Here is a 25471-nt window from a genome sequence, read left to right as displayed (position 1 = left end):
ATTCCATACTTAATCTGATTTAGAAAGAGAGGGAACATAGTTTAAGAGGAAAAAAACATTCAAAGTTAGTAAGATCTACCTTTTGCCACTTACTAGCAGTAGGCTTCAGACTGGTCAGTTAAACAATGTAGACCTCAATTTTCAAAACAAAAAATCATCAAAATAATCTTTCACCCACAAAGGGATGTTCTAAATATTTGTAACTAAAAATGAGCAACAAAAAACTGTTAGAATAAATGCTTTCAGTGAAGTTATAGAACACAAAAATCAAAAAACATCTATACATTTAGACATGAACTATCAAAATGAACTATCAAAGAAATTTTTAAAAATCTCATTTATGACAGCATCAAAAATAATAAAATATTTAAGAATAAATTTAATCAAGGAGGTGAATTATTTATACACTAAAAACTATAAAACCTCGATGAAAGAAATTCAAGAAGACACAAATAAGTTAAAAGACACCTGTGTTCATGTATTGGAAGAATTGTTATCATTAAAATGTTCATACTACCCAATGCGATCTACAGATTCAGTGCAATCCCCATCAAAATTCCAATGTCATTTTTCACAGAAAATAGAAAAAACAATCCTAAATTTCATATGGAACCACTAAGGACCTCAAATAGCAAAAGTAATCTTGAGAAAGAAGAATAAAGCTGGAGGCGTCACACTTCCTAATTTCAAAGTACATTACTAATACAAAACCATAGTAATCAAAACAGTACCGTAATGGCATAAAAACACACACACAGACCCACAGAACAGAACAGCAAGTCCAGAAATAAAATCACACATATAAGGTCAACTAATCTTTGACAAAGGTACCAAAAATACACAATGGGAAAAAGATAGTTTCTTCAATAAATGGTATTGAGAATACTGGATATCCGGTTGCACAAAAAGTAAAACTGAACTCTTATATCATACACAAAAATTAATGCAAATGTATTAAAGACTTATATGTAAAACATGAAACAATAAAATTCCGAAAAGTAAACACACGGAAAAAAACTCTCTGACGTTAGTCTTGTCAATGATTTTTTGGATATGATACCAAAAGTACAGGAAACAAAAGCCAAAATAAACAAATGAGACTATATCAAACTCAATAGCTTCTTCACAGCAAAGGAAACAACCAATAAAATGACAAGGCAATCTACAGAATGGGAGAAAATAATCAGGTAAATCAAAACAAGATAATAGATAGAAACAAAATTATATTAGCAATTGTTTTAAAAGTAAACTAAATGCTTCAAATAAAATAAAAAGACCGAAAAAAAAAAAAAATCAAACTGCATATTGTTTAAAAGAGATACATATAAAACGGAAGCATATATGAAAGTAAAAGGTCAAGGACGAAACTGAGGTATATCACACAAATTCTAACAAAAAGAACAATAATGAAAGTATGTTAAACATCAGACAAAACAGACTTGAAATGAGATTTAAGGAAAGGTTCACTTAAAAATGATAAAATGCAGACCCTGAGCTCATGTATCTTACAAGATTAACTGCTTGAGATGTTTATTATGAAGAGAAGAGACACAAAACAGGATGGACAGCCAAAGGATCCAGGAGTCTTTGGGGGAGAGTAAATATTGCTAAAAGTCAAGACAAGACAAATTCAATAGCCTTCCCAGATTGGAAATAGGTAGAAATCTATAATGACAGTAGGTCTGAAATTTTAATGAATGGGAAGACATATAGAAAAGAGTTAACATAGTCTTCTATTGCTAAGTATATTAGCTTCAACCCTTTCTAGTTTTCTGTAAGAGATTCATTTGCTAAAATAGGTGAGTAATAGCTATTTGAAAAATCATGCATTGAAATCTATTACTGAGGGCAGTTCTCCTTAGTACTTTTTTTTTTTTAATATAGAAGAAAACATTAATTATCTTTTACTTTGCCACTGACAAAGTTATGAGACTTATGTCTCATAACTGATACTTTCCTGTAAATTCAAACACTCTCAAATATTTAGATTCTTTAATGAAAATTGTATACTAAATTACTTTTTCCACATTGTTTTCATAGAAAAACACAAAATCTGTCTTTAATAGTTAAGATAGGGTCTCAAGGATATTTTCAGATACCTTACAGTTTTTTTTACTTTTACCACATTAGTGATAACAAATGTCTAAAGGCAGAAAGTTAGAACAAATAGGCCCCTGAAGTCACTTCAGTTCTACCAGGATTCCATGGCTAAATTAACCATGTAAATTGTACAAAGGATACAGTGTCACTTCAGCTGAACATGCAGCAGCTAAAAGGCATTTCCAAAATATTAATAACAAGAGTGATCAATTTTCTACTTATTGTTACTTTATTTATTTCAGTTTTTTTTTTTTTTTTTTTTTTTACTGTACTTTAGGTTCTGGAGGGCATGTGCAGATCATGCACGATTATTGCATAGATACATACATGTCAAGGTAGTTTGCTGCCATCATCCCCCCCATCACCTATATCTGGCATTTCTGGGGTCCATGTGCAGATCATGCAAGATTACTGCATAGATACATACATGGCAAGGTAGTTTGCTGCCATCATCCCCCCATCACCTATATCTGGCATTTTCCCCCATGTTATCCCTCCCCAACCTCCCCACCCCCTGCTGTCCCTCCCCTAACTCCCCCATAACGGACCCCAATATGCGATGCTTCCCTCCCTGTGTCCATGTGTTCTCATTGTTCAACACCCACCTATCAGTGAGAAAATGCAATGTTTGATTTTCTGTTCTTGTATCAGTTTGCTGAGAATGATGGTTTCCAGATTCATCCATGTCCCTACAAAGGACACGAACTCATCATTTTTCAGGCTGCATAGTATTCCATGGTGTATATGTGCCACATTTTCCTTGTCCAGTTTATCACTGATGGGCATTTGGGCTGGTTCCAGGTCTTTGCTATTGTAAACAGTGCTGCAATGAATATACATGTGCATGTGTCTTTAAAATAGAACGATTTATAATCCTTTGGGTATATACCCAGTAATAGGACTGCGGCTCAAATGGAATTTCTATTTCTAGGTTCTTGAGGAATAGCCACACTGTCTCCCACAATGGCTGAACTAATTTACACTCCCACCAACAGTGTAAAAGTGTTCCTATTTTTCCACATCCTCTCCAGCATCTGTTGTCTCCAGATTTTTTAATGATCCCCATTCTAACTGGCATGAGGTGGTATCTCAATGTAGTTTTGATTTGCATTTCTCTAATGACCAGTGATGATGAGCATTTTTACAAGTCTGTTGGCCTCATATATGTCTTCTTTTGAAAAGTGTCTGTTCATATCCTTCGCCCACTTTTGAATGGATTTGTTTTTTTCTTGTAAATCTGCTTTAGTTCTTTGTAGATTCTGGATATTAGCCCTTCGTCAGATGGGTAGATTGCAAAAATTTTTTCCCATCCTGTTGGTTGCTGGTTCACTCTAATGATTGTTTCCTTTGCTGTACGGAGGCTCTGGAGTTTACTTAGATCCCATTTGTCTATTTTGGCTTTTGTTGCCAATGCTTTTGGTGTTTTAGTCATGAAGTTCTTGCCTATGCCTATGTCCTGAATGATTTTCCCTAGGTTTTCCTCTAGGGTTTTTATGGTGTTAGATGTTATGTTTAAGTCTTTAATCCATCTGGAGTTAATTTTAGTGTAAGGTGTCAGGAAGGGGTCCAGTTTCTGCTTTCAGCACATGGCTAGCCAGTTATCCCAACACCATTTATTAAACAGGGAATCCTTTCCCCATTGCTTGTTTTTGTCATGTTTGTCAAAGATCAGATGGTTGTACATCTGTGGTGATGCCTCTGAGGCCTCTGTTTTGTTCCATTGGTCTAAATTTCTGTTTTGGTAACAGTATCATGCTGTTTTGATTACTGTAGCCTTGTAGTATAGTTTGAAGTTAGGTAGCGTGATACCTCCAGCTTTGTTCTTTTTGCTTAGAATTGTCTTGGCTATTTGGGCTGTCTTTTGGTTCTACATGAAGTTTAAGGTGGTTTTTACCAGTTCTGTGAAGAAGGTCATAGGTAGCTTGATGGGGATAGCATTGAGTCTATAAATTACTTTGGGCAGTATGGCCATTTTCACAATACTGATTCTTCCTAACCATGAGCGTGGAATGTTTCTCCATCTGTTTGGGTCGTCTCTTATTTCGTTGAGCAGTGGTTTGTAGTTCTCCTTGAAGAGGTCCTTTACATCCTTTGTTAGTTGTATTATTTGGTATTTTATTCTCTTTGTAGCAATTATCAATGGCAGTTCACTCATGATTTGGCTCTCTGTTAGTCTGTTATTGGTGTAGAGGAATGCTTGAGATTTCTGCACATTGATTTTGTATCCTGAGACTTTGTTAAAGTTGCTTATCAGTTTATGAAGATTTTTAGGCTAAGACAATGGGGTCTTCTAAATATACAATCATGTCATCTACAAATAGAGACAATTTGACTTCCTCCTTTCCCGAATGAATACCCTTTATTTCTTTTTCTTGCCTGATTGCTCTGGCTAGAACTTCCAAAACTAATTGAATAGGAGTGGTGAGATAGGGCATCCTTGTCTAGAGCCAGATTTCAAAGGGAATGCTTCTAGTTTTTGCCCATTCAGCATGATATTGGCTGTGCATTTGTCATAAATAGCTTTCATTGTTTTGAGATACGTTCCATTGATACCTAGTTTACTGAAAGTTTTTAGCATAAAAGGCTGTTGAATTTTGTTGAAGGCCTTCCCTGCATCTTTTGGGATAATCATGTGGTTTTTGTCTTTGGCTCTGTTTATGTGGTGGATTACGTTTATAGGCTTGTGTATGTTGAACCAGCCTTGCATCCCTGGAATGAAGCAGACTTGATTGTGATGGATAAGCTTTTTGATGTGCTGTTGGATGTGGTTTGCCAGTATTTTATTGAAGATTTTTGCATCTATGTTCATCATGGATGTTAGCCTGAAGTTTTTTCTTTTTGTTGAGCCTCTGCCAGGTTTTGGTATGAGGATGATGTTGCTCTCATAAAATGATTTGGGAAGGATTCCCTCTATTTGTATTGTTTGGAATAGTTTCAGAAGGAGTGGTACCAGTTCCTCTTTGTATGTCCAGTAGAATTTGGCTGTGAACCCATCTGGACCTGTGCTTTTTTTTGGTTGGCAGGCTATTAATTGCTGCCTCACATTCAGCCCTTGTTATTTGTCTATTCAGGGTTTCAACTTCTTCCTGGTTTAGGCTTAGGAGGGTGCAAGTGTCCAGGAATTTATCCATTTCTTCCAGATTTACCGGTTTATGTGCATAAAGTTATTTGTAGTAATCTCTGTTGGTAGTTTCTATTTCTGTAGAATTGGTGTTGATATCCCCTTTATCGTTTTTTCATTACATCTATTTGATTCTTCTTTTCTTTTTTATTAATCTGGCTAGCAGTCTATTTTGTTGATCTTTACAAAAAACTAGCTCCTGGATTTATTGATTTTTTTGAAGGTTTTGTGTGTGTGTGTGTGTCTATCTCCTTGAGTTCTGCTCTGATCTTAAGTCACTTCTTGTCTTCTGCTAGCTTTTGAGTTTTTTTTATCTTGCTCCTCTAGCTCTTTCAATTTGACAAAAGCATGTTGATTTTAGGTCTTTCCTTGCTTCTCATGTGGGCATTTATTGCTATAAATTTCCCTCTAGACACAGCTTTAAATGTGTCCCAGAGATTCTGGTATGTTGTGTCTTTGTTCTCACTGGTTTTGAAGAACATCTTTATTTCTGCCTTCATTTCAGTATTTATCCAGTCAACATTCAGGACCAGTTGTTCAGTTTCCATGAAGTTGTGCAGTACTGAGTTAGTTTCTTAATCATGAGTTCTAATTTGATTACACTGTGGTCTGAGAGACTGTTATGATTTCTGTTCTTTTGCATTTGTTGAGGAGTGATTTACTTCCAATTATGTAGTCAGTTTTAGAGTTGATGTGATGTGGTGCTGAGAAGAATGCATATTCTGTAGATTTGGGGTGGAGAGTTCTGTAGATGTCTATTAGGTACGCTTGGTCCAGATCTGAGTTCAAGTCCTGGATATTCTTGTTAATTTTCTGTCTTGTTGATCTAATACTGACAGTAGAGTGTTAAAGTTTCCCACTATTATTGTGTGGGAGTCTAAGTCTCTTCGTAGGTCATTAAGAACTTGTTTACGTATCTGGGTGTTCCTGTATTGGGTGCGTATATATTTAGGATCATTAGTCTTCTTGTTGCATTGATCCTTTTACCATTATGTAATGCCCTTCTTTGTCCCTTTTGATCTTTGTTGGTTTAAAGACCATTTTATCAGAGACTAGGATTGCAACTCCTGCTTTTTTTTTTGCCATTTGCTTGGCAAATCTTCCTCCATCCCTTTATTTTTAGCCTATGTGTGTCAGTGCACATGAGATGGGTTTCCTGAATACAGCACACCGATGGGTCTTGACTTTTTTACAATTTGCCAGTCTGTGTCTTTTGATTGGGGCATTTAGGCCATTTACATTCAAGATTAGTATTGTTATGTGTGAATTTGATCCTGACATTTTGATGCTAGCCAGCTGTTTTGCCTGTTAGTTGATGCAGTTTCTTCACTATTTCGATGGGCTTTCCCATTTGGCACATTTTTGGAGTGGCTGGTACTGGTTGTTCCTTTCCATGTTTAGTGTTTCTTTCAGGGGCTCTTGTAAGGCAGACCTGGTGTTGACAACATCTCTCAGCAATTGCTTGTCCATAAAGGATTTTATTTCTCCTTCACTTATGAAGCTTAGTTTGGCTGGATATGAAATTCTAAGTTGAAAGTTCTTTTCTTTAAGGATATTGAATATTGGCCCCCACTCTCTTCTGGCTTGTAGGGTTTCTGCTGAGAGATCCACTGTGAGTCTGATGGGCTTCCCTTTGTGGGTAACCCGACCTTTCTCTCTGGCTGCTCTTAGCATTTTTTCTTTCATTTCAACCCTGGAGAATCTGACAATTATGTGCCTTGGGGTAGCTCTTCTTGAGGAGTATCTTTGTGGTGTTCTCTGTATTTCCTGTACTTGAATGTTGGCCTGCCTTGCTAGGTTGGGGAAGTTCTCCTGGATAATATCCTGAAGAGTATTTTCCAGCTTGGATTCATTCCCCCCATCAAATTGAGGTACATGTATCGAACACAGATTAGGTCTTTTCACATAATCCCATATTTCTTGGAGGCTTTTTTCATTTCTTTTTACTCTTTTTTCTCCAATCTTGCCTTCTTGTTTTATTTCATTGAGTTGATCTTCAATCTCTGATATCCTTTCTTCTGCTTGGTCGATTTGGCTATTGAAACTTGTGTATGCTTTGCAAAGTTCTCGTGCTGTGTTTTTCAGCTTCATCAAGTCATTTATGTTCTTCTCTAAGCTAGTTGTTCTAGTTAGCATTTCATCTAACCTTTTTTCAATGTTCTCAGTTTCTTTGCATTGGGTTAGAACATGTTCTTTTAGCTCAGAGAAATTTGTTATTACCCACCTTCTGAAGGCTGTTTCTGTCAATTCATCAGACTCATTCTCCATCCAGCCTTGTTTCTTTGCTGGTGAGGAGTTGTGATCCCTTGGAGGAGGAGAGGCATTCTGGTTTTTGGTGTTTCTATCCTTTTTGCATTGGTTTCTTCCCATCTGCATGGGTTTATCTACCAGTGGTCTTTGTATTTGGTGACTTTCAGATGGGGTCTCTGAATAGACATCCTTTTTGTTGATGTTGAAGCTATTTCTTCTTGCTTTTTTAGTTTTCCTTCTTACAGTCAGGCCATTCTGCTGCACAACTGCTGGTGGTCCACTCCACACCCTGCTTGCCTGGGGATCACCCAAAAGGGCTGCAGAACAGTAACGGTTGTGCCAGTTTCTTCTTCTGTTATCTTCATCTCAGAAGGGTACCCGCCAGATGTCAGCTAGAGCTCTCCTTCATGACATGCCTCTTTGGATATACAGGGGTGGGGGAGCATCTTGAGGAGATAGTCTGTCCATTATCAGAGCTCAAGTGCTATGCTGGGAGCTCCACTGTTCCATTTAGAGCTGCTGGGCAGGTATATTTAAGTCTGCTGCAGCGGAACTCATAACCACCTCTTTTCCCAGGTGCTGTGTCCTGGGAAGGTCGGGCTTTATTTATAAGTTCCTGACGTGCTGCTCCCTTTTTTCAGAGATGCCTGCCCAGCAAGGAGGTAGCCTAGTCACAGTCTGACAGCAGAGGCACTGCTGAGCTGCTGTGCGCTCTGCCTAGCTGCTGTGTAAACTTCCTTGCAGTTTTGCTTACAGAGGTACAGTTAGAACTGCCTTGGTAATGGCAGACTGCCTCTCGGTAGTGGTGGACTGCCTTAGTAATGGCCAATGCCATTCCCCACAGAGAGCTGGGCTGCCCTGGGTCCAGCTGCACTTGCTGCAAAACTCTCAATCCAGAGTATTTGATTGCTGGTCTTTGTGGGGGTGGGACCTGCCGAGCCAGATCACCTGGCTCCCTGCTTTCAGGCCCCTCTTTTTCATTTGAATGGGCAGCTCTGTCTCCCATGCATTCCAGGCGCCAGTTGAAACAGCTGCCCAGATTTATTTGAGTTTTTGTGTGGAAATCTGCAGTGCCGGCGAAAACAGCAGTGCTAGAAACTCGTGGCTTTTCGGCCTGGGGATCTCCTGGTCTATAGTCAGTAAAAACTGTGGGAGAAGTGCAGTACCTGAATCAGAGTGCTCGACTGGATGGAAAAGCCCATGATGGCCTTCACTGGGTAGGGAGCAGGGTCCTCCAGGGATTGCACTTCCTGGGTGAGGCAATGCCCTGGCCTGTCTGGGCTCACCCTTCTTGGGCTACACTCACTGTACAAACAGTCCCATTGAGATGCACCTGGTACCTTGTTTGGAAATGCAGTGAGCACTCACCCTCTGCATTGCTCTCACTGGGAACTGCACTCCAGAGCTGTTCCTATTTGGCCGTCTTGGATCCCTCCTGATCAATTCTTTTAGGAGTAGGGCTGATTTTGGAAAAGCTAATACATTAAAAGAACTAAACCTAAAGAAAGCAATTAAATTAGAATGTGATTTTTCACATTAAAAAAAAAATTGTCTTTTATTTGTTGACTTTATCATATGAAAATCACTGAAAAGCTCAACATAAAAATATTCATATATATACATTGTATACAAATATACAAATAATAGATATTCGGATGAATATCTATTACATAAAAGCAGTCAACAGGCCAGGCATGGTGTGGTCCACACCTGTAATCCCAGTACTCTGGGAGGCCAAGATGAGCGGATCACTCGAGGCCAGGAGTTTCAGATCAGCCTGACCAATGTGGTGAAACCCCATCTCTACTAAAAATACAAAAATTAGCCAGGCACGGTGGCACGCGCATGTAATCCCAGCTACTTGGGAGGTTGAGGCATGAGAACTGCTTGAACCCAGAAGGTGAAGGTTGCAGTTAGCTGAGTTAGTACCACTGCACTCCAGCCTGGGTGACAGAGTGAGACTCTGTCTCAAAGATAACATTAAAAATAATTAAAAAAGGAATGAACAATATACCAAATATTTAAAGGTCCTTTCCCATTTTATTAAAATTCTGCAAGAGTTAAATTGAAAACAAAATAAAGCACAAAGATTAATTAGTGGGGTTAACATTTTAAATCTCAAATGTATTAGTTCATTAACTGTACTAAATGGAAACTTCTGGAAAAATACATGTAAAAGTTTAAAAACTATTTCTATACATGCATAAATAGCAGAATATCCACCTTCCTCTCCATTATCCAATCCTTAAATTAGTTGATTTTTATTTCCAACTACATATCCATGAAACTCTTCAGGACTTACTCTAGGTACTATGTATTTAAAAATGAGGCTACGCACAGTGGCTCACACCTATAATCCCAGCACACAGGGAGGCCGAGGCAGGGAGATCACCTAAGGTCAGGAGTTTGAGACCAGCCTGGCCAACAGGGTGAAACCCTGTCACTACTAAAAATACAAAAAATTAGCAGAGCATGGTGGCATGTTCCTGTAATTCCAGCTATTCAGGAGGCTGAGGCAGGAAAATGGCTTGAACCTGGAAGGCAGAGGTTGCAGTGAGCCAAGACTGCACCACTGTACTCCAGCCTGGCCAACAGAGCGAGACTCCATCTCAAAAAAAAAAAAAAAAAAAAAAAAAGAACAGGATCACAAAAAATATTTATTTACTTCCTTGCTCCACTTTAAATGCTCATGACAACATGATGAACTCAGATCTCCAGGCTAGCATTAATACCTACATAGTATGATATGGTCAGTGTGGACATGGCAAAAGTCTCTAGACAGTGAAGGTACTCAGATTCATTGTGGTATCTCCCTTTCACATGTATGCATGTATATGCCTAAATAAGGTAGAGGTGGGGCAGAGCCTTTCCCATCTACCAGCCTGAGACCTTTCCTACAAAGGAAAAAGACACAGAACAGGATGGGCAACCAAGGGACACAGGAGTCTTTGGGAGAGAGTAAATATTGCTGAAAGCCAAGATAAGACAAATAGTCTTCTCAGTTTGGAAACTTGTAGAAATCTATTCTAAGAGTAGGCCTGAAATTTTAATGAATGGGAAGATATGCAGAAAAGAGATAACATAGTCTTCGATGGCTAAGTATATTAACTTCAACCCTTTTTATTCAGTGACAAATCTGTGACTTAGAGAAAAGAAATATAAAAGTCATTCCTATTGTTAGGTCCCCAAATGTGGGGAGTGATTTACACAAAGTCTCTAGTTCCAGCATAGAATAGAAAATTGAAACATTTTGCAGTAAATAAATTAATGACTTGGAAGGATTTAATCTCTTTTGGAAAAAAAAAAGCTCTCCAAATAATAATGGTAAAACATTCTGTAATCTTTTTTTAGCACTAATTTACAGAAGGCTTCTCATTCATTTGAGCTTTGAATTACCAAGGAACACATTTCAGGAACAAACACCAGCAAACAGCCTAGACAGAAGGTTAGAAAAAAGATAAATACAGAACTTCCAACCCAGACAGGATGCATAGATTCATATTTGTTATTCTTCCCTGCTTCGTACAATTATAAATCCCAGAAATAATGTTAAGAGGTGACCAAAAGAAGACTCTGAAAGGTAGAAAGAGGGAAGTGGACTGCTTAGGGATTCTAGGGCTACAGAAACAAGACAGAGGGAGGGAGTCTTATAATTCCTCACCCAAGAGCAAAAGGTAAACCAAGCCCAGCACTTCCCAATCCACAACTGAGCAACAGACAACTACCTAGGTATGCACATTCCTCCCCTGGATTAAAGAGGAATGTTGACAAAAGAACTGGCAATTCTATATTTAGCAAAGCTATCCTTCATGAATAAAGTGGAAATAAAGACATGCTCAAACAAGGCAAAACTAAACAATCTGTCACTAGCAGATGACCTTCAGAGAAGAGCAAAAGGAAGTTCTTCAAACCAAAGGAAATGATAAAGGTGAAAGAACGAACAGTGGAAAGCAGATCTGTAGATAAATACAAGAGAATATCTCCTCATGAGTTTTCGAAATCACATTTGATTACACATTTTAACACCTCCTGATACTCAAGACAGTATCTGAAAAGTGTGGAAGTAAAAGGAATGGTAGTATGGCTTCCAAAATTCACTTGAAGTGGCAAAACACTGATATGCCTTATAAAACCAAGCACACAATTACAGTATTACCCTGCAATTGTACTTAAGCATTTATCCCAGAGAACTGCATGTTCACATAAAAACCAGAACACGAATGCTCCTAACAGCTTTAATTGTAATAACCAAAAAACAAACAAAAAAACAACCCAGATGTCCTTCCACAGGTGAATGGTTAAACAAACTGTGGTACATGTACACCACAGAATACTCCTCAGTAATTAAAAGGAATGAACTATTAATACATGCAAAAATTTGGATGAATCTGAAGACTTATTCTTAGTCAAAAAAGTTAATTCCCAAGTGTTATATACTATATAATTGTGCTTAAAAAAATTCTTGAAATGACAAAATTCTAGAGGTAGCAATTAGCGGTTAACAGGAATTGGGGAAGGGGAGGGAGAGAGGAAGGTATGGTTATCGATGAGTAACAGGAAGAATCCTTGTGATAATGGAACTGTACTTGACTGTAGTGATGAGTTAACAAAACTATGCACAGGATAAAATATCATATAACCAAACATATATATAGACATACACAAAAGAATACATATAGAAGTAGGGAAATATGAATGAGATCAGTAGATTGCATTAATGTCAATTCCCTGGTTGTGATATTTTACTATAGCTTTGCCAAATGTTAACATTGTGGAGAACCAGCAAAGTACACACAGGAAAAGAGAGTACATATTATTTTTTACAACTGTGTATGAATCTACAATTATCTCAAAAAAGCTTAATTTACAAAAACACTGAAAAAGTATTCAAAATACAGGCAGCTGTGAGAAGTATCTTGTAAACCCTCAGAATAAATTTTATCTCAAAATGTTTAAGTAAACTATGAAGCTAAAAAAAAACTACTTGTAAAAATAAAAACACTTTTTAACACTTATTTGTAAAGATTTTTAAATCTAAAGGCAGATGATTAGTTATGACTTGGGGCTTAGCCCCAAAGAAGATTTGTAGCTACTGGTTTCACGCTGTAAGTCTATAAAGGTTCTTACCAAGTTGCCTAAAACCTGTGGCTAGTAAAATGTATTATTTCCTCTATAGCAAAAGGAAGATTATAGCAGAAGTATTACTATATAAATCCCAACCTGAGTGTTCTTTCTCCAAATTCTTACTTTATATATTTTTTAATGATAAAAGTTCTGTTTTTATTTGCTTGTTTGGGGGCTATGAAAGACAACTGCACTGCAAATTTATTAAAAAGTAAAATTTTCCAACATAAAAATAATTGCACAACAAAATTGTGAGCTTGCTCATCTGAACTTGAAACTTAGGAGATCAATACTTCACTTAATAGATGAGGAAAGAAACATCATAGAAGGATAATTGGCATTATCAGTCCCTAGTCAGTTACCCACACAAACTATTGTTTCCAAATTATTTAATCCAAAAGTCCCAATGAAAAAGAATATAACACATATGTCATGCTAAAGGTTTACTAGAAAACATTTTAGAGTTGTAACAACAAATTTTAAATTAAGCACTTAATTTTAAGAATACTTAGCATATTAAAAACACTTAGCCAAAAAAATACTTCAAATTGGGTATTGCTGATTAGAAAATGGTTCGCCAAGACTACTGCTACTGTGACTAAAGAATCCCAGTATGAGTCTATGTGATTTTATCTTTTCTTCTGCTGTTTTTCAAAATTCCTGAGAATGACACATATGTATTTTGTCATTCACTCGTTCCCTCAGGTTCTAGCAGAGGATATGGACAAAACTTGAGAGGCAGGGGTCAGGAAAAGATAGCTATAGGAACTAATTAACAATATTAATGACCATGGTAATTAGCAGCATATGGACTGGAATTTATTATTGTGTCGAGACTATGACAGACACTGTGCATCCTCAATCCTCACAAAAACTCTCCTATGATTAATATAAATAAATCTCTTTTTTCCAGATAAGGACACCACCTCAGAGAGGTTAGTAAATTGCTCAAGGTCACGGAGTTAACAGTGGTTAAAAACAGCAGTGGATTTGAATACTATATGAATCCAAAGCCCATATTCCTTATACTACCCCAAATAAGGAACAATAGAATACAAAAAGATAATTTTTTGTTGGGAGAGATTAGGAGAGCTTTATGGAAGAAGGAAAGGGGGTTAAATGACAACTCCAGCTTGCATTCTACACTGAAGGCGATAACTGTTAGTATGCTGGAGAGGTAAGATACCCAGGAGAACAGGCAATACAGTAAAACAGAGGAAAGCCTTAAATAAAATTGTAGCAATAAGGACAAAGAAATATCTCAATACAGTATAGGCAAATGTCCTGCCCCAGGGATACAGAATAGCCTTGAGAAGTAACAATTAACCATCCTGGTAAACAAAATTGTAAGATGTGTGAGTTTGATGTCTTGAGAGTAAAATATTAATAAGGATTTTATTTAGCCTAATGACAGGTTAGTTTTTCATAAGTCAGATTATATATTACATTAGACATTAAACTGCTGTCTTTAAGGTTTAATACTTAAAAGGTAAATATTCGCTGGGCACAGTGGCTCATACCTGTAACTCTAGCACTTTGGGAGGCAGAGGAGGGTGGATCACTTGAGGTCAGGAGTTCAAGACCAGCCTGGCCATTATGGTGAAACCCCAGGTCTATCAAAAATATAAAAATTAGCCAGATTTGGCTACTTAGGAGGCTGAGGCAGAAGAATTGCTTGAACCTGGGAGGTGAAGTTACAGTAAGCCAAGATCATGCCACTGCACTCCAGCCTGGGTGACAGAGTGAGACTCCATCTCAAAACAACAACAACAAAGTAAATTATTTTAAGGTTTAGGGAAACAATGATTTCTTAAATTCTGAAATTATTAGACAATATTAAAAATGGTATCCCAATGCAAAGTTTCTTATACCTTTGTGGATTAAAGATCATTTAGAGAAACATTCATAACTACAGCTCATAAAATATACAGTGGCTGAAAATACTAAAGGTGAGGATAAATATACTCTATCGTCAGTAATGTTCAGATTGTAAGGGATTATATAATGGTTTCCACAGCTGCTTTTCTTGTCTGTTTTGTCAAGCTCAAATGAATAAAACTCAAATGAATAAAAAAGTACCCTAAGGAGTGGGTTCTCTTTTTCAAAGTCAGAATTTAGATTTCAAGTTAGAAAACACAGAAAAGTTTTGTTTTTCTTTTTCAAAACCTGTATTAAAAGTCAGTGGTTTTACTACTAAGTTTTAAGTCATATGTTTTCCACTGATGTTTCTCCTCAAAATAAAAATTCTGTTTTTGTCCTCCTCAGTTTAAATAAATCCCCTCAAAATCTGAAGCATCCTGTTATCAAAGAGAATAGTACTTCCCTAGCTTTCCTACACTAGTAGCATTTTGATAGTGCTTAACAGATTTTATTTTACCTTAGCTTAAAATAATCAATCTTTTCGACTCAAAAGCCAAAGTATATATTCCTTTTCCTTTGATTAGGTCCTATGTTATGACTGAGACATTCACAAAGAAAAATAAAAAATGAAAACCTCTTTATGTGTACAATATTTATAGACTTACATCTTAAATGGGGTTATACGATATTTGTTTAATCTTTGCTCTGTGTACTATTATGTCTTTTGTTCTCATCCGTGTAGGGGATGAGCTGATTATTTATGTCATAACAATAGGAGTTCATGTACCACAGTGAGGATTTTTTTCCCTTAATCTGAGAGGCAGCCACTAACAAGCTTCAGCGGGAAATGCTTTATGTAAAAACAGTGTGAACCTCTTCCTGGGCTAATAAACTGTTCTTTCTGCCAACGAAAGAAAATCAATTTACAACTGTAATTAATTTTTAACATGCTCACTATTTTTATACATTCACAGGTTGGCATATGTCCAATGACTTATGAAATATCCTATCCTGTTTGTCCTGGAGGAGCTTTGCAATCTGAAACATATTAAATTATTTAAATAAACAAACTTAACACGTGAAATGTCAGTGTATGAGTGCCACACAACCCAACAAGCACCACATTTGATTTGAATTCAGGAGACGTGACGGTTCATGGCATATATCAAGAGAGTTCAACTGACATTTTTACACACACAAAGCAGAGCTGGTAAAGGCAGCACATGGCAGAGATAGGCAAATATCATCGAAGCAGTTCAACTTGAAATCACCAACATGAATTTTCATTCCCCCAAAAAAGGAGCATGGTTTGCTAGTCTTCAAATATGTTCAGATAAACAAAAAGTAGCATGTATGTTTATACATAGAGAAACTGAAGATAGAGCCTCTAATCTCTGAAACTTTTTAGCATGCAAATTGACTGCAAATCTTTAGCAACCACAAAGACCATAACTGCATGTTAGGAGAATGGGAGGTCATTCAATGAATGACCCCCATGTTCACGGACAGCATTGTGCAAGAGATACAAAAATGAACAAACAACGTCTACGTCCTCAAACATGAGGGTAGTTGGAGACAAACACATAAAATGGTAATGACATAAAATGAGTGCTATGTTAGTATTATAATATGCATAAACACAATTATCTGATTATAGAGAAGAAAAAGAACTAAAAGGGAGGGGGGCAAAGTGCAGATTCATTGAGAAATGACATTTGGGAGATGGACCATGAAGCATAAAAAGAGAGCTCAATAGTTGTAAGGGGACAGTACATGCAACAATATAAAAACATTTAAAATTAGTGTGTTTTCAGGGAGGAAACAGCCTATTATGTAATGTATATATGATGAATGAAAGCGGTAGAAATTGGGGCCAGATTATGAAGGACCTGGCAATAAATGTTACTTTACTGTAGACTTGGTTCTGTAGATAATGTAACTCATCAAAAAAAGTGTAACCAGAAAAAGACCAAATTTATCTTTTAAGATTTATGCTGATGACTGTATGGATAATGAACCAGCAAGTGTCTAGTTACAAGGAGACCAGTTAGAAAGCTGGTGAAATCGTCTAATAAGGAAGCTACCGATTTAAGGTAATGTCAGTGAGGGTGGAAAAAAAAGGAGCATGTTTAAGAGAAATTTGTATTTTGGAGGAAAGACAGACTGGACTTAACCAAGTAAATGAAGGGGATAAAATGATATGGTTCACCAGGAGGCAAAGGTTGCGGTGAGTCGAGATCGCGCCATTGCACTCCAGCCTGGGTAACAAGAGCGAAACTCCGTCTCAAGAAAAAAAAAAAAAATGATATGGTTCAGAGATAATTTCTCCATTTAGCTAAACTAAAAACTAGAAACTGTGTATTATCTTTGTTTCTCTGTATTATCTTTGTTTCTCTACCACCTAACAATATATATACCACATGGTAGGTGCTTAGTAATGGATGAATTAATTAATCATTAGTTTTAAAATCTAGATAAGGCTGAAAACCCAGGAAAAGATTTAGGGAATAATTTGGTTTGAGACATACCAGTGTGTGATGTATATGGATCATCCAGGTACAGTTCAGGTTCAGCTGGCAATATGGATGGAGAACTAGAGAATAAGTGCTAGAAATATGTATTTCAAAAGCCACCAACATACACACAGCATTTAAAGCCAAGGGAGTAGATAAGATAGCTCCGGGTAAACCTAGTTCCCTTTCTTGTTAACCATGGAAGCATGATTACTTTTGATTCTAAGAATTCAATTATCCACCATCATTCAGAGTGACCAAATGTGAGGGAGCATTCAGGTACTAAAAGTTACCTGGGCCTAAGAACCCTGGTTTTTTTTACCTAGAGGAAAGGACAAAGACTTCTCTGCAGCACCAGCTACTGCAGTATGTCTATAGATGGCCAGGTATGGCCAGTCTCCTTCAAAAAAACTCCAATTCATTGTGTGCTGACAAGGAATCAAGACAATTTCTTACTGGAAACCCCCTTTAAGCACCAACATGTCTTTTAATAATCTTTTATATATTTTGTTTTTTTTGGGGTGGGGTCTTGCTCTGACACCCAGGCTGGAGTGCAGTGGTGCAATCACAGCCCTCTGCAGTCCTGACCTCCCGACTCAAGTGATCTTCCCACCTCAGCCTTCAGAATGGCTAAGATTACAATCATGTACCACCACACCTGGCTAACTTATTTATCGTAGAGACAGGGTCTAACTTGAACTCCTGGGTGCAAACGATCCTCCTACCCCAGTCTCTGAAAGCGCTGGGCTTACAGGCACGAGCCATCATGCCCAGCCAGAAGTTTTTTAAATATAACACACATTTCCATAATGAAGATTTTTCTAAATCATTTATCTCCTAACCCATTCTTATTAAAACTCCTCTCATTTAAACCAACCTAGTCATTAAGTTCTATCTAATGCACAAATTTGCCTATATAATCACTATATATTAGCAGTATGGAATCTCTTAAAAATGCATTTGGAAGCATATGTCCACACAAACTTTTTTGTGTGCTGTCAGGTAAAAATGTGTCAAGTTAAATAAAATTCACTGAGTTCAATATATTTCCACCAAAAATGTGAATAAAGGATATATATTTAGTAAACTTATTGGAAGCAACACTAAGCTTTGAGAAAGATAGTTATAAAATATTGCCCACAAAAATAAAGTATCAATGTGTTATTTTATACAAAAGTAGAAAGCATAATTTATGCAATTTTTAAAATCCTTTAGGCAGTTTTTTATGTGTCACCCTTAGGCACTAATTTTATTTTTCTAGAGTTTGGTGAAAATGTCTACTGCTGGACTGATATACTCACAAAGGCAAAGTGGCTACACTGAAAAATTTAACAGCAGATTTAGAGAAGGCAAGAAAATAGTAGAGGAAAACACTGTTCTTTTACAAATGAGAACAAGAAAAACAATCTTTTATCCCTGGGCAGTAAAGCAAAATATGCTGTGCTTTTTAGTATCCTTGGTATAATTAATATTGTTATTACTTACAACAATAGTACAGCTAGTAAAAAATCATAGGTTAACTTTACTCTTTGCAAACATGAAACATCCCAAAACAGTTAAAAAAAAAAAAAAATCTCCTGAAGAAGGCATCTACTACAGAGTGGTCTGACGGCGGAACAGTAATATGTCCACACCAGGGGTAGTAGAAGATTTGAGAATCTCATTTACTGCACCAGTGGAGACTGAGCATCATGGCGGTGATGCTCTTAGCAGCTAGAAAAGAGCTGGCCTCTATCAAACAGCATCCCTGCTGACCTATTCATCAGCGAAGTAGGCATTAAGTAAGGCTCCTTTACCAACCTTGGGATGAAATGCCTTACAATCTCAGTTGTTGTTAAGGAAAAAACATAGTAAGATTATTAGGAAATGTTAGCATTCAAGTTATTTTCTGTGATTTACATAATTTCCCTTAATAGCATCAAGAATTACAGTTGAATATTAAAGAAACATTGGAATGCTGGTTCAGGACAAACGAAATGCAAGAAATTGCAAAGGAAGAGCTCTTCACATTTCTAATACTTTAGTATCCATGGAATTTCAAGGAAAACTGTCCCTTTTAGTTACCAAGTTTAATGTCTATAAAGATAATGCTCACACTTAAATCAATTTATATGAATATCTTACAGCTAGATTTTAGGATGTTACTCTTTATGTTTACAAGATTCAAACCCTTATCTACTAGATTTCTAGTGTTATGTCACTAGCATTTAACAAATATAGCTACTTTTTGTAGAAATATAAATAGAACCACCATAATACTATGTAATATGCAAATTAATTTTTAAGGTAAAGAGGTTTTATAATCATAAAGTCTTCATAAAATTAGTTTATTTAAAGTGCTTTTGGTTAAAAAAATTTATAAAAGCAGTTTGAAATCCTGTATATTATAAAAGGACATAATGAGTATACTTTTCCATTATGAAGTATTTCAAATATAGCCACATAGCTTTTTAAGAAAAGTCACTCTGGCTGCATATACTAGGCCATATACAATATACTGATTACTTGTCCATAACTTAAGTTCAAAGTCTTGAGATTGTCTGTCACCAATGTCATAACTAAATTTAATTGGGTATTAAAAAAAACTTAGTTATAAATATGAAACAATCATTGCTTCAAACATTTAAGTTCAAGGCATATTAGAAGGAAATATTCAACAAGCAGGTTTGTTATGACTCAGTAGAAGACACTTAAATATCTAAGTTTATCAAATATTAAGAATTATGTAAGTAAAAACTCTTATTTATTCACTTTAATTATTAGCATTCACTTTAAGTATTTAAGTATTAGTTTCTTCAGCATATGTATGTCCTCACAGTAAATACACATATACACTATTAACTCTAAAAGTATAAGCTAGAATCTGGTAGCTGCACCAGTACAAATGAAGGGCTGTGGAAGCCACAGACACATCTTCATTTCTGTATTCTCTTTATCCAAAACAATGCCTGAAACATAGCGGACACTTAGTAAACATTTGTTACATGAAATTTTAAACAGAGAAAGAAAAATTTAATTCCAACCATGGAAAAAAAAGATAAATACTGACTTTGAATTTGAAGTGTGAATTAGATTAAAATATTTTTATTTTTAAACATTTTAGAATTAAATAAAAATTAACAAAGTCCCCTCTTTACTTTAAAAAACTCAAAGCTATACACATTTACTACATATCTACCTGTATTTGACTAAATATGTCAAAATTTGTTTTTGGTGTAATGAAATGTTAGCTACCTTAAAAAGTACAATGTAGCAAAAACATCTTCCTACAGCTTTGGTGAATTACAGATCAAGTATCTGCTAAAAAAATTTTTCACAGATAAAACAACTAAATTATCATTCTGCTTTCTGATTGATGATAAATTCATTTTGGAAAAACAAATAGTTTGGATATATCCTATATATCGGATAAACCAACACCTAAATGAGTAGTAAGCTTGTCTAAATATTATTAGAATAAATGAAACCTGTATAAGAAACAATTGTTGATTCATGACCAAAAAGCTGAACTCATGCAACAAATAACTCCAAGTATATTCCAACATACAGTATCGTGACATGAGTTCATAAGCAGAGAAGGTACAAATGGAAATGCATATTAAAAAATATATATTGGTGTAATAAACTATGCTCCAAAATGTTTATATATGTTCTTATAAATGAAAATAAATTTGCAAAAACACTCTAAATTTTTTATTATGTACAACTAAGTATAAAACCACTCAGAAATTAGGTATTAATCATGGAAAAATCCAATTTGTCAATATGGTACACAGAGCTATTATTTTTAAAAAACTATGCTCCTTTTCTTATCTTTCAGCTATTTCTTGGTATTCATTCAGAATATATTATTTTTATAATAGAGTAATAAAACCTTTTAAATGGCAGAATTAAACTACTTTCAAAAATTATTTTCTAAAATGCAAATTGATCAAAGAAGATCAATGATAATTAAAACATACTCCTTTTACAAGTCACTTTAGAAACCTATACCAATGATTTTAGGAATAAACTCTCCAGCAATTTTATCCTCTGGAAAAAAATAAAGCAAGATGGCTTAAGATGTTAAAATAAGTGATATATCTCACAATCTTAAAGAACTATATTCCCATTGCCCTCACTTAACTATAAGACTATTTGGGTGAGGGAGGTAAGAATGAGTAAGAGAAGATATAGAAGTATAAAACAATGAAACAGTAATTCAAAAATTCCCAAATTGTCACTTTTCTTTAAGAAATAAAAAAAGATACAATTAAAAAGCATAACCTGGCTTTAATATACTTCTGGAAAAAAGACAACAGTACTTCTTTAAAAGATGATAAATGGTCTTCAAAACCATATCTGATCAAATTAAACATTTAGAAATAATGCCTATAAACTTTACCCATTTACTGCATGTATTCCATTCTAATGATGATAGAAGAAAGGAAAGGAGAAAAGAATGAAATACCAGAATTAATGCTTTGTCACCCAGAAAGTTCAGGCATATATAGAAGGGCTACATTTATCTTACTGGAATAAAAATTTTTTAAATGATCCAAGATAATGACTGCAAAATTGTACTAAAAGTAAAAATCAGGTAAGACTAAAGTATCTAAAAAAAAATTCAAAGCCATATTTAAGCTTAATAAATCTGAGCATTAACATAAAGTGTATGTGCTACTATTCTCTTTACTTATGAGACTAAAGAGTTAAGGAGCAGACTTTTATTTAAAATTCAATAGAGAATAAACAAATTCAGAATAATGTCAACTACAATACAATATTGCTGCTACTACTATCATAAATTTATTATTCTCAACTGGAATTTTAATAAACTTTAAAGAGTCCTTGAGTTAATATTTTTATAACTTCATTATAGAACAGAATAGATTTAAATAAAATACAATGGAAATAAACTTTTGCTTCAGGAGAATTCTGAATGTTTATATCATACATGACAAATTTATACAAAAAAAATTTAAATAACTATTTAAGCAGTAAATCCAGCTAGAAAAATAGCACATCACTATCACATAAATTCTTAAAACAGGTGAATACAAAAATAATACATGATCATCTCATATAGACACATTACAACCAATGAAAAGCAATTTACTTCCAGGTACAAAATATAATTCATTGCCAATTTACATTTTTATAAAAATGTAAATACATACATACATGTTTATAATTACATTTTTCAGCAATTTTATTTCCATTCAAACGAACCAATGTGTTAACAAACTTCTATATACGTCAGAGGCAGTATTAATGGGTAAAAGGTACGTTTTCCTGGCTCATCTTAAAGCTTGAATGCAAAAACATTGCCATCTAGTGTTCGTACCAAATAAGCACTTACAAAATAAACAGTATTTCTGTTTTTCACTAACAAATTAAGTGCATGTTGGTTAAATACAAACTGCCATTTGCATCGTTAAGAGTATAATTTTGATAGATGAATAAAAGGAGAAAGAAGAAAAATAGAAAAGGTCACTGGGAGTGAATGGGAAGAAGAAAATATAAGGCATGTGGGAGAAATACTCTTTGGATGTGATTCCTGCCACATTTTGTTCTTAAACACATTACTTGATTTTCTTGGATACTTTACTGACCAAGCAAAAGTAAAGATCAACTCCTTAGAACTAGTTGCATCTATCCCTATATACTCCCTTCCCTTTGTATCCCAAATGAGAACTAAGACCAAATCCCTAAATGACTTATTAAATTAACATAAACAAATTCATTTATAGCAATACTTTAAATACACAAAATTTACCATTTTGATTACAAAATGTTAATTAGAAGGGATAAAGAATAAAAAGATCAGCAACTACAATTGTCAAGCTTGAAAAAAAAATTACCTTAATTAACCAACAAAGATGCATTTCGGACCAAGTTGTTCTCTTAACTATGTAATATTACTGGCACTGCTCTACCTACGAAGACTTCTGACACTGCTCATCACAGTCAAAGGCTCAGAGCAGCTAGTAAATCTCTAATTAGAAACCTCCCACTGTTTTTAATTGCCATATTTCTTCCCAGAGGATAAAACTGCTGAAGAGTTTATTTCTAAAAAGAGAAAATGCTCTATGCATGTAAGGTACAATATGTAAAGTACCAATAATAAGGTGTGACATGTGGTGGCAGTAGTGCTACTATGACTACTACTACTACTACTACAATCACAACTACAATGACTACTATTACTACAATATAACCCCATTAAATTCCAACCAAACCAGTGTGACAGTTCACAAGTATGCCCTGCTTTTCATACATTTCTTCGGATCATATTAACCCTTCTTTCTGAATCTCTAAACTCTATCCTTTGGAAATAAGACATCAGGTGATTTTAATCTATTATTTCTCTATTTACCCATTTACACATTTCTACATAATAAACATGTATCACTTACGTAAATTAGAAATATTTAAAGAACAAAAACTCCTACACATTCTCTAAAGGCAAGCCTCATTTTTCATCTTCTCTGAATTCTTTCATCCTGCCCAATCTAGAAGTGATCTCTTTCTGCTCTAAACTTCTCAGGAGGACTTATAGCCTTAAGAAAGTATTTTTAAGTATATGCTTTAATCCCCTAAAACAAATTATAAGCTCATTGAAAGAAAAAACATGTATTATCCTTCACTGCGCCCCCCAACACAGGTAATTTTTGGGCACCTGAGAAGGACAATCACATGTGATGCAAACATGTTTCTGCTCTGTTAAAAGCATTGTCTATCTCACTTCCTTAGGCTTTAAATCTCAAAGGTTTACCAGTTGCATACTATAAAAGTTGTTTAATCTCTCTGATGTATTGTAAAGCTCAACTGCTTTTGATAAAGACCTGATATTTTAAAATATTTGCTAATTTAGTTATTGCAACAGTAAACACAAAACAAAAAATTCGTATGTTGTATGTAGAAAGGTATTAATAAAAGGTAAAGTTTGATTAAAAACCAATTTCAGACAAAGCATTTTTTAAACATATATAGAAAAAAATCCCTGTAACACAAATTAAAACGGAATTACTTTTTTAAAGTTATCAGCATTAGGAACCTACCAACCTATCTATCTAGCTATCTACCTAGCTATTTAAGTAGCCTAGTAACTGAGTGAATTGTGTTTCTTCAAGAACATAAAATGAACGTAGAGACAATTTTCTATACATGCTGACACTTATAAAAATTATCTACATTCAATGTTGAGAAAATTGAGACTATATTTGTTACTCAAACTCATCTCTAAATGCAAAATTAAAAGTTGACAGCATACATTTGATTCCAAAGTATGACAGCTATTCTGGGGCCAGATTTATTCCATGAATTGATTAAAATGCAAATATTATTTACATATTTCTCAACCTAAAAATGCATAGAGAAAACAAAATGCTCACTGCAATATCTGACATGACTTTGCTTTTAAATAAATATTAATTACATCATTTTGCTTTTTCTTCTAACCACTTGTACCATGTGCTAAACACTGTTTTTTTGGACCATTTAAGAAATCTACTGTGACTTTAGTTTTAATAAATTGTTTTTTCTTAAAATGTCAACTAAAAAACAAACCTTAACTATTTAAAGTCATATTTTCTACTTTTATGCTTTTGCTGCCACCTAGCGAAATTGTGAGAACTTAATATTCGGGAAAATAGCATTTTTTAATAAAAGCACAACTATTTGCAAAGTACACAGATGAGGAATAAGGACATTTGTAGATAACTCTCTTACAAACAATTTTTAAAAATTTTGTTTTCATTAAATTATAATTCATCAACTTAGTTATCAAGCCACTTGTTTAACTGGCAAGATAATTATACTCATTTAATTTTAAAAATTCCTTTACCAAAAAAAGAGCCAAATTAAATTATTTTGCCATGAGGTTATACTTGTAAATATAAGCAAACTTAGTTATACTGCCAAAGATTCTATATACGTAATTTTCAATTACCAGAAAAATGGTTTATTATATAGTTAAAGCAGCAACATATGCTGAACAAAAACGTGAACACATGGAATTCTATCAACTCTGCTATCTGAAGAATCCCATAAAGATGACAGATAATAACCTATGATTAAGCTTACCTGGGAAAAAATATTTGCTGTTGGAGCAACTCTGCTGTCCACGATACTATATAATATTGCTAATAATCTGTCTAGTGGAAATGGTTTTGGCCCAAGGAGATGATTGCTCGTCTGTAGTAAACAAAAAACAAAAATAAGAATTTTCTTCTTATACCAGAGCACTGACTTTTCTGTACTACAAAACTGCCAATAACAATGTATTTATGTATTGTACAGTTCCCCCAAAAATGCTAATAAATGTAACCAGCAGTCTCTAAGTTATAAGTTCACCTGATATGATCATGGTTTATCTTTTCTTTATAATTGTTTTGTTTAGAGACAGGGTCCGCTCTGTCACCCAGGCTGGAATGCAGTGGCAGTGCAATCACGGCTCACTATAGCCTTGAATTCCTGGGCTGAAACCATTCTCCCACCTCACACTCCCCTCTTGAGTAGC

General features: G+C 35.0%; 1 protein-coding gene across 1 annotated transcript in view; it reads right to left on the bottom strand.

Annotated features, from left to right (window-relative positions):
* Positions 1-25471, bottom strand: part of ORC5 (origin recognition complex subunit 5) — a 92497-nt gene that overhangs the window by 14823 nt on the left and 52203 nt on the right. The window contains exon 12 of the mRNA XM_032276353.1: positions 25036-25146. Coding sequence (XP_032132244.1) covers positions 25036-25146 — 111 coding nt within the window. The remainder of the gene's footprint in view (positions 1-25035; positions 25147-25471) is intronic.

This window comes from Sapajus apella, unplaced genomic scaffold (assembly GCF_009761245.1).
Source record: "Sapajus apella isolate SASKATOON/1434 unplaced genomic scaffold, GSC_monkey_1.0 scaffold7, whole genome shotgun sequence".
Lineage (NCBI taxonomy): Eukaryota > Metazoa > Chordata > Mammalia > Primates > Cebidae > Sapajus > Sapajus apella.
The sequence above is the reverse complement of the archived record's forward strand: the minus strand, read 5'-3'. Positions and strand labels throughout refer to the sequence as shown.